The sequence below is a fragment of the Pleurodeles waltl genome, chromosome 2_2 (genome assembly GCF_031143425.1).
Source record: "Pleurodeles waltl isolate 20211129_DDA chromosome 2_2, aPleWal1.hap1.20221129, whole genome shotgun sequence".
In the NCBI taxonomy this organism is placed as follows: Eukaryota; Metazoa; Chordata; class Amphibia; order Caudata; family Salamandridae; genus Pleurodeles; species Pleurodeles waltl.
In genome coordinates, this window is record NC_090439.1 from 861,204,245 (window position 1) to 861,218,597 (window position 14,353).

Here is a 14,353-nt window from a genome sequence, read left to right on the forward strand (position 1 = left end):
AGGGGGACCCAGAGTGGATGGAATTCATTGTTTTTTCAGTTTCTTTGTCGGTGGTTGGGGCCCAAGTGGTTAGTAGGTTGGGGGGGTGAGGGGGTCTGTGTTGGACGGGTGGGGGGGGGGGGGTTTGAAACTATTGTGTATGTCTAGGATTTTGCTGTGGAAATGGTTTGAGAGGGAGCCGCAGAGGAGTTGTGTGTGCGTGGGGTCTAAGTTACTGGCTTTGGGTTTGGAGAGCTCTTTGATGATGGTAAAGAGTTCTTTGCTGTTGTGGGAGTTACTGTCTATGCGTTCCTTGTAGTATGCTCTTTTGGTGGTGCGTATGAGTTGGTGGTGATTGTGAATGGAGGTTTTGAGGGTGGAGAAGTTGGTGGTTGTGGGTTCCTGTCACCAGGCTTTCTTTGCTTTGCGGCACTTGGGAGTCTTGGCATTCAGTGGTGAACAATGTGGCGTTCTTGATGTTGCGGGTGGTGATGTTTGTTCTGAGGGGGGCGAGTGAGTCTGCGCAGGTAGTGATCCATTTTGCGAGGTTGTGGGCAGCAGTGTTAGGGTCGTTGGTGTGTGTGTGGGGGGGGGGGGTTCTGTGCCAGATGGGAGTTCAGGTGTTCTTTGGGGATCTTGTCTCACATGCGGTAGGGCGTGGTGTGTTGGTGGTGGTGTGTGGAGGTTTGGCGAAGGAGAAGTGGACGCAGTGGTGGTCGGTCCAGTGGAGTTCGGTGGTGTGGGTGTAGGTTATGTGTTGAAGTGAAGATTGCGTCTAGTGTGTGTCCTGCTGAGTGGGTGGGTGCTGTGACCAGTTGTTTGAGTCCAAGGTTGGTGAGGTTGTCTAGGAGGGATGATGAGTTGTGGTCTTGTGGGTTCTCCAGGTGAAAGTTGAAATCGCTGAGGAGGATGTAGTCTGTGGAGGTGAGGGCTGATGGTGTCAACGATCGTGTCACAGAAGGGGGGGGCGTGGCCCAGGGGTCTGTATATGAGTGTAACTCTGAGGGTGGTGGTGGTGGTGTTTATGTGGATTAGGAAGTGCATGTGTTCTGCGCTGTCTAGGGTGTTGTGTGTTTTGGTGGTGACCTTAATGGTGTATTTGTGCAGGATGGCGATGCCAGCTCCTGGTCATGTAAAGTGGTATCCCTATACCCAGGGACCATAAGTTAAATGCTACTAGTGGGCCTGCAGCGCTGCTTGCGCCACCCACTGACGTAGCCTTTCAAACCTCTCTCAGGCCTGCTAGTGCAGGGCCTGTGTGCGCAGTTTTCTGCCACAGGAACCTGGCATCTAAATTTACTTGCCAGGCCCAGAACTCCCCTTTTACTACATGTAAGTCACCCCTAAGTTACGCCCTAGCTAGCCCTATGGGCAGGGTGCCATGTATGTAGAAGGCAGGGCATGTGCCTAGTAATGTGTCCTGTCCTGGTAGTGACTTAGGTGAAGGGGTATTATCTAATTTATGAGGGGTAGCATAGGCATGTTTGGTATGGTTGTAATGGTGGTAAGAAATGCTGCTTACTGGTGTAGGTGTATTTTTTATTACTATTACAGAAATGCCACTTCTAGAAAGTGAGCATTTCTCTGTGCTTAGGACTATGGTGTTTTGCAGCTTGACTCCAATCCACATCTGGGCAGAGTGACAGGCTTTGTGCATAATTTTCAGACAGCCTGTACACAGGGAGGGAGGAGGTGTCACAGAGGTGCATCTGCATTTTGTATGGTCTCCCTGGGCTGAGAGAAGGGAGAGGCGGGGCACACTTGCAATTGTAAAGGCTGCGCCCTGGCCTCACACAATAGGGGTGTTTACCCCTAACTGATCTTTGAAGCCTGTGCTGGAGGAGAGAAGGTGGCACTCCCAGAACCAGAGTGTAAGTACAGGGGAATTTTCCCCACAATTTAGACATTCTTGGGACTCCACAGACTTAATTGAAACTGGACACAGGACACTGCTAAAATGGACTCACCAGGACCCACCTTTGACTGCTGTGCTGACCTGTGACCTGCCTGATAACTAGGAGGAACTGCCACTATCTGCACCCCTTGTGCTGGTCTGTTGTTGGGCCTGCTAGCCCTGTGCTTCTACCCTCTCTGTCTCCAGGGGCAGGGTGCTGTGGCCCCTGACCCCTACAACTGTCAAAAGCACGAGGAGTGCTTCATTTTCTTTCTTTTGACAGTACCCAGAGTGCAGTGCTTTATTTATGGGGTCCTAGCACCTTGTGAGAGCTTTAATGAGCCCCTGGCGCTCATAAACCCTTTGCTGTGCGAGGGCCCGAATTCACCGCTGCAACCCGGGTTCTCTTCCTGTCCGAAATCCGAGCGCGTCTGAGATGTGCTACAGCAGGTGCCTCTGGGGCATGAGCGAGCGAAGACGGGAGCCGCTGGGTTATGTCAAGTCCCCCCGGGGTGAAGCACGCCGAGGGAGGCACCCCCGGGGGACAAGTAGGCACCAACTTTGGTGGTATCTCACGCCGCGGCCCGGGGAAGGGCTGACAGGCAGCACACACGCCTCGTCGGGCGAAGCTGACCCCTAAGCGGGCGGAAGCCTCATGGGAGGCCCCCGCTTTCCCATGCCAGGAGCTGGCAGGTGGCCTCAACGGAGGCTCCCCAGCCCCTCAGTGCCACAAGGAGATCACGGGCGGGTGGAAGCATCATCGGAGGCACCCGCACAGGCCGGTCTCTCTACTTTCGCCAGGGTGGGGGTTTCTGTTTTACCCCTCCCCCCTTTTTAGTTGAGGGCCCGTAGCAGCCCTGGGGTAATCCAGGAGATCGTGGGTCCTAGGAGGGTCCCCGACCTACAAACATCAAAGAGATTGCAGACCACCCCTCTCCCCCAGGAGCAACACGTGGCCCCCATCTCCCACACAGGAGCGCCGGGGGACCCCACATTCCTCTTCTTGGCAATAGGAGTGCCTCTTGTCATAAAACAGGTACTCTATGAAAGACGTAGATATTTCTGATGGTCCTGGGATGGACATTATTGGCTTATATGTACCTGCCTACTTTGATGATGTTACATATGTGTGCTGATGTTCCTTTTACGGGCGTGTTATGCAGATATATGTTTTTATGACTTGCCTTATGTTCTCTAATGTTCCTTTTATGGATATTTATGACAAGTACATATATTTCTTTACTGTGATTCCCGACTACTGCTTATGTTGCAGAATCCTGAGTACTTACGTGTTCTAATGTGACAACTGCTTATTCTTGCAGAGTATTATTAACCTGTGTAACGTTCTGACAACTGCTAAGGTAGCAGGGTATCTCTGACATGTAATGTTTGGTCTAATTATGTTTTGTGCAATACAGTTTATTTCTACATTGCTCATTGTTGTGTTTACTTTGTGGTGTGCATAGTGCGTCAGGTGTGTTGTGCAAAAGCTTTACACATTGCCTCCGGGTTAGGCCGGACTGCTCGAGCCAAGCTACCAAGGCGGTGAGTAGGGGTTATCTTGAACGTGTAACTCCCTTGCCCTGACTGGAGTGGGTGGGTTCTGCCTGGCTTAGGTGCATACACTAGCCAACCAGAAACCCCATTTCTAAGACTGCTCATATGACGTCTCCCATTACATCCAAAATCATCCCTTCCCTGGCACAAACAAGCTTTTTCACGAGCCATGAAGCATTGTGAACACCTGTCAGGCTTAACCTACCTGTTCTGCAGCTGCCAAATGCTGGTGAGGACTCACACATTAATTGTCAGCTGCAGATTCTTTATGGAAAGAGATATACCAGTATTTTCAGATTATCTTAAACATTTAAAAAAACGGTTTACCCAAGTCTAAGCCATCTCCAACCTACCTAAACTGAACAAAAATGATCTTGCTCCGCTTGATTTATTTTAGTCTTGACTGTTCATGGAATGGAAAACAGCTTATATAGTATTATTCCACACCTAGGTAGGCATATATGCTTCATACTCGAGCTCCCCTTATTTGCCTGTATTAAACAACACTAACCAATACAGAAACGGCAAGCTATTTAGCTACACAAAACACAACTCGTCAAATCTAAATGAACCTGGGAACTATTCAGGTTCCCAGTAACAGCCCAGACATTTCTTGAATCTAGAGAAAGAACATAACTACTCTTACCATGGTTGACCAAGATTTCTGTACCAATTGTTTTTGTCCTGACAGTGCAAACCTCTTGAAATTTTACTATTGACCAAGAATACTCATATGCAGATCGTTTTATGATTCAAATGGTCTAGCTACCTACCCCTCTCAACAGAAAGGCAATGCTGAAATACAATTGTGTATTATTTTGCCTACTTACCAATTAGCCTGCTTCACAGTAAGACATCATGATGTTGGTCATGAAACAATGTACTGCTCCTTACTCGGTATTATAGGGATACCCTTATTCTCTATTTAATTTCTGTTTATGTATCTTGTTTAAGGTACTTTTTACCTTAAATTTATTGATTATATAGTATGCTGTATTGTATATTATTTTGTCTCACAATGGATTGTTTACTCTTCCAAACAAATGAAATAAAATTCTAAACATATTTAAAAAAAAAAAAAATCCATATTTTAAAAGCTATATTTTTTCAAAATCAAAACAGGATTAATTTATAATCTGGGATAGAGATGATGCTTGGACGAGCATGAATCTTCATTTCTGACTATGAAGGAGAGCTCTTCAAAGTCTTCATTATTGGGTGATAAGTGCGGTGGGGGTGCTGCTCTTTTTGGATAATGATCTTTATGTAACAGGCCTCAGGTACTATGGCACTGCAACTGAACAGCCAAGTTAAAACCTCGGGCCACTGGGCACTGTAATGGTAGCCAAGACAAGCAGCCAAGATTTAATCTACAAGTACGTAGGAGATACACTTTATGACTGATCACATTCAAACTCAATGACCATGCAGACCTACCTCTTTAAGTTGAGAATCTATTTACATGTTGGTAAAACAAGACAAGTAAAATGAGGAAATTGCAACATGTCCTAGAAACACGACTTGAACTGTGACCCCCAAATAGTTTGTTTTAGTTATGATAAGGCACTATATTTGAGAATATGTTCAAAGTCTATGAAACAATGGTAGCCTTATAGCTGAAACTCCAAGACTGCATTAAATTCCAAAATGCTTTGTGCCCCAATTCTTTCGACTAGATCTTAAAATATTAAGAGTCTGGCAGTCGGAAAACCAGACTGCCAGACTCATGGTGAGGAGACCGCCGCAGAGCCAGCAGTCTTCCCACCAGACCTACTACAATTTTTTCACTGGGCTGACCAGCGGAAACCAAGGTTTCTGCCAGTCAGCCCAGTGGAACCTGTGTGGTGGCATTGGTCGCAGCTCCACATGGAGCAGAGTCCAATGCCGTCGCACAGCTGGGCCGTCCAGCACCCTCGGAAAGCATATTGTTTGTCAGAAAGGTCTATCCTTTCACAGTTTCTAAGAGTAATTCAGTGGAAAAGAGTAATGACAACTCATTGGGTTAGAGCCCAGGTTATAGAAAACTGCAAACTACACTACCTAAAACTGATAGATTTAGTCAACAGTCTTTTAAAATCAAGGATATTTCACAAGGTGCTAGCATTGTTCCTTTGGTACAGCATTTTGACATGCACTAGGTCAAGAAATCTATGGGAGTTCTGGTTACAGTACAGGTAATGTGACAGATCTTGTCCAACTGGCACTACCCCCAATGCCCAACAATGGGCTCTATCCACTTCTCATCAATTCGGGTACTAGCCCATTAAATATCCAGAAGTGTTATAAAGATCAATTAATTCCCAATAATCTGTGATAAGTTTCATAATAGCGGGTACTGTACTAGTGAAACCATGAACAATTGTGCCACACTTGTTGGTAATGGGTCCTCAAACTTATGACATTTTTAATATGGGCTTATACTATTCCATTAGATCTATGACAAATGTCATATTTTCTGGTGCTCTCACATTAAGCATAGGGGAGATTTAAGGTAGGACTGCACTGTAAAATCAAAGATATTAAATCCTTCTTAAAAAGTGCTACTTCTGGAATCGCTGTGGCATGGACTGCTGTAATCTATGGTAATTCTGCAAGAAATGATTGTGCGGTCACTAAATATATGCCACTTCGTTGGCAAGTATAAGTAATTGTTAAAAAATCCCACATTTTATCAGTGGTAATAAGGTTCCATTAATTGCATGTCGATTTTTAGGCCTCCCTTACAGACAGTTAAAGACTTGATGTTGTCAATACCAATACTTACTGTGCGTTTTAGGAGGGCTATTTCTCATAACTGATTGGTTTTCATGTCAATCTCATTTGCTTGCTTCTCATTCAATGTTTGCCCCTTCCCTGAAACACATCTTCTTTACCATCCTTTCAAGTGGATAACTTGTACTACTTCCACTGCTTGTATCACTGGAAGTATGTTTCTTTTACTCTATGCAATGCAATGTATGTGCTTTCTTGCTCTCTGCTGTTTTCCACCTCAACTAGTCACCCCACCCTACATTTCGCATTGCACCCCCTACAAGATAAGATTTTGTTTTCCTTATTTTTTTTCTCCCAGCCTCATGCTCCTCAGCCCCTCTACTTGCTCCTCCTTGGCAGTCTTTTTTTAATGACATTTTTGCCCCGCCAAAACCCCTGCCATTGTTTTCTTCACCACCAGCTCCTCCTGGGCCACTCCTGTGGTGGTCGTAAAAATAATATAGATTTTAGAAATGGGTGTTCTAGTTCGCCAGGGTTTGCACCTCAGGAAGAACCCACCACACTAACCAGGATGAGTAAATTACACACCCAAGATAACCCCTGCTCACCTCCGTGTGACAGCTTGGCATGCGCAGTCGGGCTTATCCCAGAGGCAATGTGTAAAGCTTTTGCACAACACTAGTGTCACAATAAATACACCACAAAGACGACTCCACAACGGGTTATATAAAAATATACTGTATTTCGAATAAAACATTATACCAAACACGACATGTATCCATAATATTTTAGGCAGACCACAACCTGCCCAGAATGGGAGCTCCTGCTCTACCTGGGGTGTTTTTCACTCGGAAGGACGGGGCCTCCGCCAAGGTCTATGTCCCGTGAGGGGCAGTCAAACCAAGGTCTCTGCATTCCCATGGGACTCCACTGAACAGGGTGGAGGCAGGGGTGGGGGGACTCGCATGTAGCTCTGCTGGCGGGGAGAGCTCTCCTAGTCTCCCAGCGGTCAGCGTTAGCAAGGGCGGCCCATGAGTCCCCGGCACGGCCGCCACCAGATCAGCCCTCCTGAAGGTTACTTCCTTCTTCGGGTGGCCACTGAGAGGAGAGCCGCTGATCTGATTCCTGCGTGCAGCCCTTCTCCTCTTGATGCGAGGGCACTGGCTCCAAGTAGGGGTTCCCCTGAGAGAGGGTTTCCACCAGCTGTGAGGGTGCCTCAGGACAGCAACTCTTCTCTCCATGTATCGCTATCACCATAAGAAGGGCAACTCTGACAGCCAGCCTTGAGAAATTCAACACAAGGGGAGAGCGCCAAAAGGGGCACAAGCGCTCATCACTCGCTCCAAGGACCATGGAGCGCAATGCTCATCCCACACTGTCTTAAACCCCCAAAAACAGAGCCCTTTCCATGCGCTGGGGGCAGGAACCACCAGTGCAGCGATCTGCACATGCTGAAGTAAAAGAATGGACGGCACTCGGTGCTCCTGAGCAATCAAGCACAGCGCTTCCCTCGTGCTGGAGTATTTCAACCACAAAGCGCGCTTTAGAAATAGGGATGCAGGGGCAACAAATTACTGCGCTGGCTCTGCAAGTTAGGAATAGCAGAGTACAGTGCTCATCCGGCTCCCATAACATTGTAGCGCTGTCTAGGGACCAAAAATAGAAGACAGCACGGGGTCAGGGACACACCACCCACCCCCTAGAGAACATTGGTGTGGGCACTAAGGGTGCAATAGACAGGCAGGCCAGCGCACAATGTCACTTGGTTCAGTGGCAGTCTTCCGGCCACCTAACACTGAGTAGGCAGTAGACCAGTCCAACAGGGCAAGCAGTCCAAGTGGAGGTTCTTCCAGGCAGTACAACAGTCCTCTTGTGCAGTAGGCAGAGCCAGCAGCATCTGGTTACAAGTCCCATGCAGTGTCTCTCCTTGTTCAAAAACGTAAGGGACAACCCCCTGTACTTATACTCATTTTGCACAGCTTCCACAAAGGGGGATCCAACCAGCACTAACAGGTTCCAGGAATGTCCCCTTTCTCTTCCAGCACTGACTCCAGACATCAGTAGAGGGTGAACGAGCACTTTGTGTGAGGCCAGGGTACAGCCTTTACAGATGCAGGTGTGCCCCGCCTCTCCCAACCCAGGAAGACCATTCAGTATGCAGATGTACTCCTTTTACACTTCCACCCTCTCTGTGTACTGGCTTTCTGAGGATTATGCACAAAGCCCAGCTGTCACTCTGCCCCAGATGTGGATTGGAGTCAAGCTGCAAAAGCACCAGAGTTAAAAGCACAGAGAAATGCCCACTTTCTAAAAGAAGCATTTCTACAATGGCAGTAAAAATATCCACCTACACCAGTAAGCAGCATTTCTCACTACCATTCCAAACATGCCTGCGCCACCCCGTCATAGATCAGATAATACCACTTAGCCATATGAAAGGGCATTTCCAAAGCCACCCCTATAAAAGAGAAGGCAGTGAGAATCAAAATAGGCTGTTTGCCACTACTAGGACAGGCCACACAATCAGGCACGTGTTCCACCTCTTACCTACATAGCACCCTGCCCATAGGGCTGCCTCAGGCCTACCTTAGGGGTGTCATGTGTAGTAAAAGGGGAGCTCCAGACCCGGCAAGTAAATTTAGATGCCAGGTCCATTTGGCAGTAAACTGCACACGCAGGCCCTGCAGTGGCAGGCCTGAGACAGGTTTGAAAGACAACTTCTGTGGCACAAGATGCACTGCAAGCCCACTAGTAGCATTTAATGTACAGGCCCTAGGCATAGGAGATACCACTAAATGAGGGACTTACAGGTAAATTAAACATGCCAATCAGGGGTAAGCCAATCCTACTAAGTTTAGAGGGGAGAGCACGTGCACTTTAGTACTGATCAGCAGTGATAAAGTGTCCTAGAGCCAACAAAAAAAGGTTAGAAAAATAGGAGTAGGAAGGCAAAAAGTTTGGGGCTGACCCTGCAAAAAGGGCCAGGTCCAACAAAAAATATATATATATTTATCAATTTTGGAAGGCCTGGTAGCTGCACATTGCTGCTAATTCGCTCATTTACCAAAGTTTGCTTTCCTCAAGCATTTTTTTTTTTTTAACTAGTCAATGACTGGCACCCGAGAGCACAAAAAAAAAAAGGGTCTGTTGTGCTGTGGTGCACAAATGCATATACTTGATGGCGTATGTAATAGCCAACATGCTTTTTTTTTTTTTGCCGATGCAGCACAGGGTAAAAAACAAAAAACAAAAACATTTTCATCTATTTTAGACAATGCTTAATAGCATTGCCAAAAAGCAATACCAAAGCCACTAGGTATGAAGGTGAGTGGACGTTTTGGATTTGCTAAACCTTGTTATTATAATTGATTGTACTTTCCCAAATCTGCAGCAGGTTTCATATATTCTGACTCTACAACATTCAATCTACGGCACTTTGGTGGAAAGTGCTGGTATTAAGGAAATGAAAATTAAACCGTGCTGGTCATTTGTCTTTAATGCTAAGGAGGTTCTGGTGACATGCGCGGACACTATTCTCACATATCTACAGTAGTTGTAACTGTTACATGCAGCCCAGCACCCTTGTCACAATGTTTCATAAATGCTGGTGATGTCCCAATAAACACATGCCAATTTCCATAAGTATTTGTTTACTCGCACAGAACTAGTGCAGTTTCATTAGTGTACATACAGTCACATTAACTTGGGGCAGTTTTCACAACTGTATCTTAACTATGACAAAGATATGACAGTTTAGGAGAAGGGCGCTGACACTAGTAGTAAATCTAGGGCCATTCTTGTGAAGCACTGATACAGTTTGTCTTAAAACAAACAAGAAGTGTTTGACTCGCCAGGCCTGCCAACATTAAATACTGACTACTAATGCTGCAGGCCCTAATGTTACCACGGACTAGCACACAGGGGACAAAGTAAGAGCGAATGTCAAGTTCAGCACCTTCTGCAGCCTCTTAACACCACTAGTGCAGTGCTTGCAATATCTGTGAACAACATACATCTGTATGTGTGCGCTTTGAAACCAAGCTCTAAACTTAATGGAACTACAGAAAACAACATAAAAAATCTGAAGGCTAGCATCTGGAGAGTAAGAAAAGAAACAGAGCAGCAAGAAAATGCACCAACCATATACTAGCCTAACTTTAAGACGCAGAACTCATCAGCACTAATACCTTACCTGTAGATCAAAGGCCAACAAACTAGTGGATAGTTAACAATTTAAGCTGTTCCTTGGACTCTTAGCCCACACCAAACAAATGAAACTGCTGCTTGTGCCCCAGTGCCCTCGATTGCGCAAATTTCTAATATTTTTCAAACTTCAACCGCTGCTCTAGATCTCCATAGGACCAGTCTTGGGAATAAAAATTCAACTAGAAAATGGAACAAGGTCTACGACACATGAAGGCCACACTCAACACTGTACGGTCCCAGTTCCGTGCTGCCAAGCCAAGATTACTTTGACAGTCGTAACTGCTGTTGCTTTAGAAAGCACTGTGCACAGACAGTCCTCTACAGTGTCACTCATCAAAGGTTAGACTAACACTATCTAGGGTATATCCCCACACTTGATTGAATTGTCACAGCTAATCCTGGCTGGCATTAATCATACTGCCGCTAGGTGCCAGTCTTCAAGCCTTAAGTTATGATAATGCTTACTCTTTACTGTATTTATTCTTTTATGAGGTCTTGAAGAGGTGGTGGGTAGTTATGGGCCTCCAACTTGACTGGCAAAAAAGTTAGTGCGAGACAAAAGAGGAGGGGCTGAATGAGAGGAACGAAAATAGAGATTCTAAACCACATCCAATGTCTATTCCATTTGAAAGTATGTCCAGTGCCTTTATTAGAACCGGTGCACAAAATAGTGGTAGACTCAATTCAGTTTCAGACACCAGCAGAGATAGATCAGGTGCAGTCACCCTCTGTTGCAGTCCTCTCACCACAGCGATCAGCCAGGCTCTGACACTAATCTTTAGGATCCACTACCTGACACTGGCACCAGTCAAGGAAAGGAGGAGGAGGATTAGAGCGTGATCTGAATGAGCCGATTTGTCAACAGATGGACCACTGGCATCACGATCAGTCCCTTCCACACCATTTTAGAGCATATGAGGTTCTGGTGTCAGAGTCACTAACTCAGTTGTTTGTTAAAAATAAAGAGTTGTAATACTGTGATACATCTGCATACTACAAAACACCACAAGAACAAAATCAGATTTTTATAGCATGCATTCAGGAGAGGAATTCATGCTATAAAATATTCACATGAGCAAATGAACTGTTCTTTTAAAAATAAGAACTGCTACAACACGGAAACAAACAAATGAAGCAAGTCAGCAGGTAAAATGAAAAACTCTTGCAAAGAAAAAAAAATAGCCAACATAAAACGGGCATTTCTGTGCAGATTCATAACATTCCGGAGAATGTTTAGAGGTGTGTTATTCCACTTAGTAGGTTTAGACACTGTGGTTATGTTACTGTGCAATACAGGCAGTAGCCTCTGTCATTCTGGAAAAGTGGTGTCAATGCCACGCGTCCCTTAGCAAAAGAAAACGAGAATTAGACTGCGTGCTTATTATTCCTTAGAGTTATCTGCAAGGGGTAAGTAATTAGTGATGCACTGAAATTATACTGATCAAATAGAACTCTACCTAAAACGCACAAGCCTGGCTCCGGGCATTGGCAATTGGTAATGCCCTGACAATCAAGGAGTCGGGATCCTCATAAGTTATTCATCTTTTCTACAGACTGTAAAGCTTTCTAATCACTCGCATTGCAGCAGTAACCCATGATGTTTCTCCGATTTATAAAACAGCACAAAGTGGTGCAAGAATTACATATAAGAGCAATCAGATACGGCTATTTCATAGTGAAGTGTAGTGATGTAGACTGTCCTCAGTAGTGACATAAGTGAAACACAGAATTGTTTAGAAAGGAAAAATCCAGGCTACAAGGTACAAGATTCTGGAATGGAAGAACCTGGACAAACATGCACTACCACACCCCTCTGGCCACATGGGCACCCCAGCAGCAACTTAAGACAGGGCCCGAAAAATCCACTCGACCACTCGCATTGGCGAGTCTTATTTGATCAGGTCGAGCTATTTTTAATACTTAATCGTCCCTTCTGGTGACTTGGCACTGAACAGGTGTTCTGTTCAGTTGAAAAGTGGAAGGGCAATAAAAGATACCTTCAGTTCTTGTTCTTATGTCACATTTGTTCTGTGTTCGCAGACCAAGGTCAAAAGTTAGTTTTTCTTACAATTAATTTTTCTTCTAACTGCAGAGTTCCAGGACTTTGTAAGGTGACCTGCTGCTTAGAATGTCAAATAAAAGGATATAGGGTGTCAGCTTTTTTTCCTAACACACAACATTTAAATGACTAAGTCAAATGTGCAAATATTTCAAAGTATATTTCAGTAGTTGTGAAAGCCCTTTTTTATAGTTTTGTGTGATTAAAACATATTTTAATAGAATGAAAGCAAAACAGAATACTTTCCATATTGATGTGCAGAGGATATGTTTTCTGAAACCCAATTTTCACAGATTGTTAATACACCATATAGATTTATCAGTAAAGCTGCAAGTTAGTGGAGAGGTTTTTGGACATTTCTTGGAAATCTACTGTGTGTAGATGACAGTGTGTTACCACATCATGGTTTACTAATATATTTATTAAAATTGTTTAAACAAAACTGAGAAACACTCCTGCCCTGATAGTAATGTTGTTAGTAAACGAAAAGAAGTCCTAGGTTATGTGGGTTAGCCCTCAAGGGTATGTGGGCAAGAGTCTTGTGATGCATGCAGCAAACTTTAGTTTACTTAGTCATACAAAAGAGGTTTTTTGTACTGCAGAAATGCTGAGCTCACTTTTTGAAGGTGCAAAGATATGTGAGAATTAAGAAAAAGATGACTGTAAACTACTCGCCTAGGATCACACAATTTGAGAGCTGTTTACGGGATCAAGTGCATTACAGTTAGGTCGAGTAGATTATTTAAGTTACTCGACCTGCAGGTCTAGTAACATTTTTATGATTTCTCAAGCCCTGCAATCCTTTACAGTGCACCAAAGGAAGCAAGCTACTTCTGAAGTTTATCTCACTTAATGGTAATAACTACTTTGTTTCAGCAATAAAGTGCTGTTCGCAGAGTCACACATACACTGCCACAGACGGGTATCATCGAGTTTATTTCTTATGTTAACTTAGTCTAAATATTTAGTTGCGGTGTATTTGCATTACATGGACAAACCCGTTGTTGTATGAGAGTCACAGAAGAAACAGTAACAAAAAGATGAGCAAAACGACCGCTGGACAACATGTGTGCCACAGCCTTCTGACCATAATTTGCTCCAAGCCGGCCACTACGCAAAACTCATAACCCAGAAACATCAGCCTCGCTTTGCAGTTCGAGGAATAAGCCTCTCTCACCAGGGAACCATGTCCCTACGTTCATCTTTAGCTGCGGGGACAGGAAGGTCACGCAGGACAGGAAAGGACGCGGAACAAAGACATTACACGTGAGCCACAAGAACATATTCAGCTTAAACACCGCGTTGCTAACTGCAGTTAGTTCAGCAGCTTTCAAGTTGAACACCGGACAGCAAACCATGCCTAGAAATTCTCTGACCCTCACTCACCCGGTGCCCTAGCCGCCATTTTCACCCAGCTACAGCGTAAGATCCTGCAAAACTGCAGCTGAGCCTGAGACGTAATCGGGTATGAAGGAAAGCCGAGAACGTCACATCCGCAGCAGCACTAGAATGCCAGTTGCTCATGTGTTCACGGGCTAGCTGGCGGTCATTTTACGAAGGGCGCGCTTTTGAATTTTCTGATGCCATGGGCTTCGAGAACACAATGTGTCTCATCGGTGAACAACTTACTCTCGGCCACGTGGCACTGCTGTCATCTAATGGTTAGAATGCATGTTTTGTCGTCCGCAGAGTCATACATCATAAGAGTCATAGCTGCCAAGGTTTCAGATTGCTACATGTGCCGTTTTCATAATTTCAGTGTAATTGTGAGTGACATTTCAACGACTATGAGTGAATATTTCTTGCAAGCAAAATAAAGTGATGAAGACCAGGGAACCATAGAAATGTCGTGATATATCAAGAATTCTATTCCTCCTGTTGTAACCAGTGCCACCTTGTGGCCTTTGATAAACACTACTCTGAGCTTACCTAGCAAAATGAGAAAC

The 14,353-nt window shown here is 45.0% G+C and overlaps 1 protein-coding gene across 1 annotated transcript in view; it reads right to left on the reverse strand.

Moving 5' to 3' along the window:
- The window catches only part of UQCRB (ubiquinol-cytochrome c reductase binding protein), a 37,062-nt gene extending 23,128 nt beyond the window's left edge, over positions 1-13,934 (reverse strand). The window contains exon 1 of the mRNA XM_069220509.1: positions 13,794-13,934. Within this exon, the coding sequence (XP_069076610.1) occupies positions 13,794-13,812 (19 nt within the window). The 5' untranslated portion in view covers positions 13,813-13,934. The remainder of the gene's footprint in view (positions 1-13,793) is intronic.
- Between the last annotated feature and the right edge of the window lie 419 nt (positions 13,935-14,353).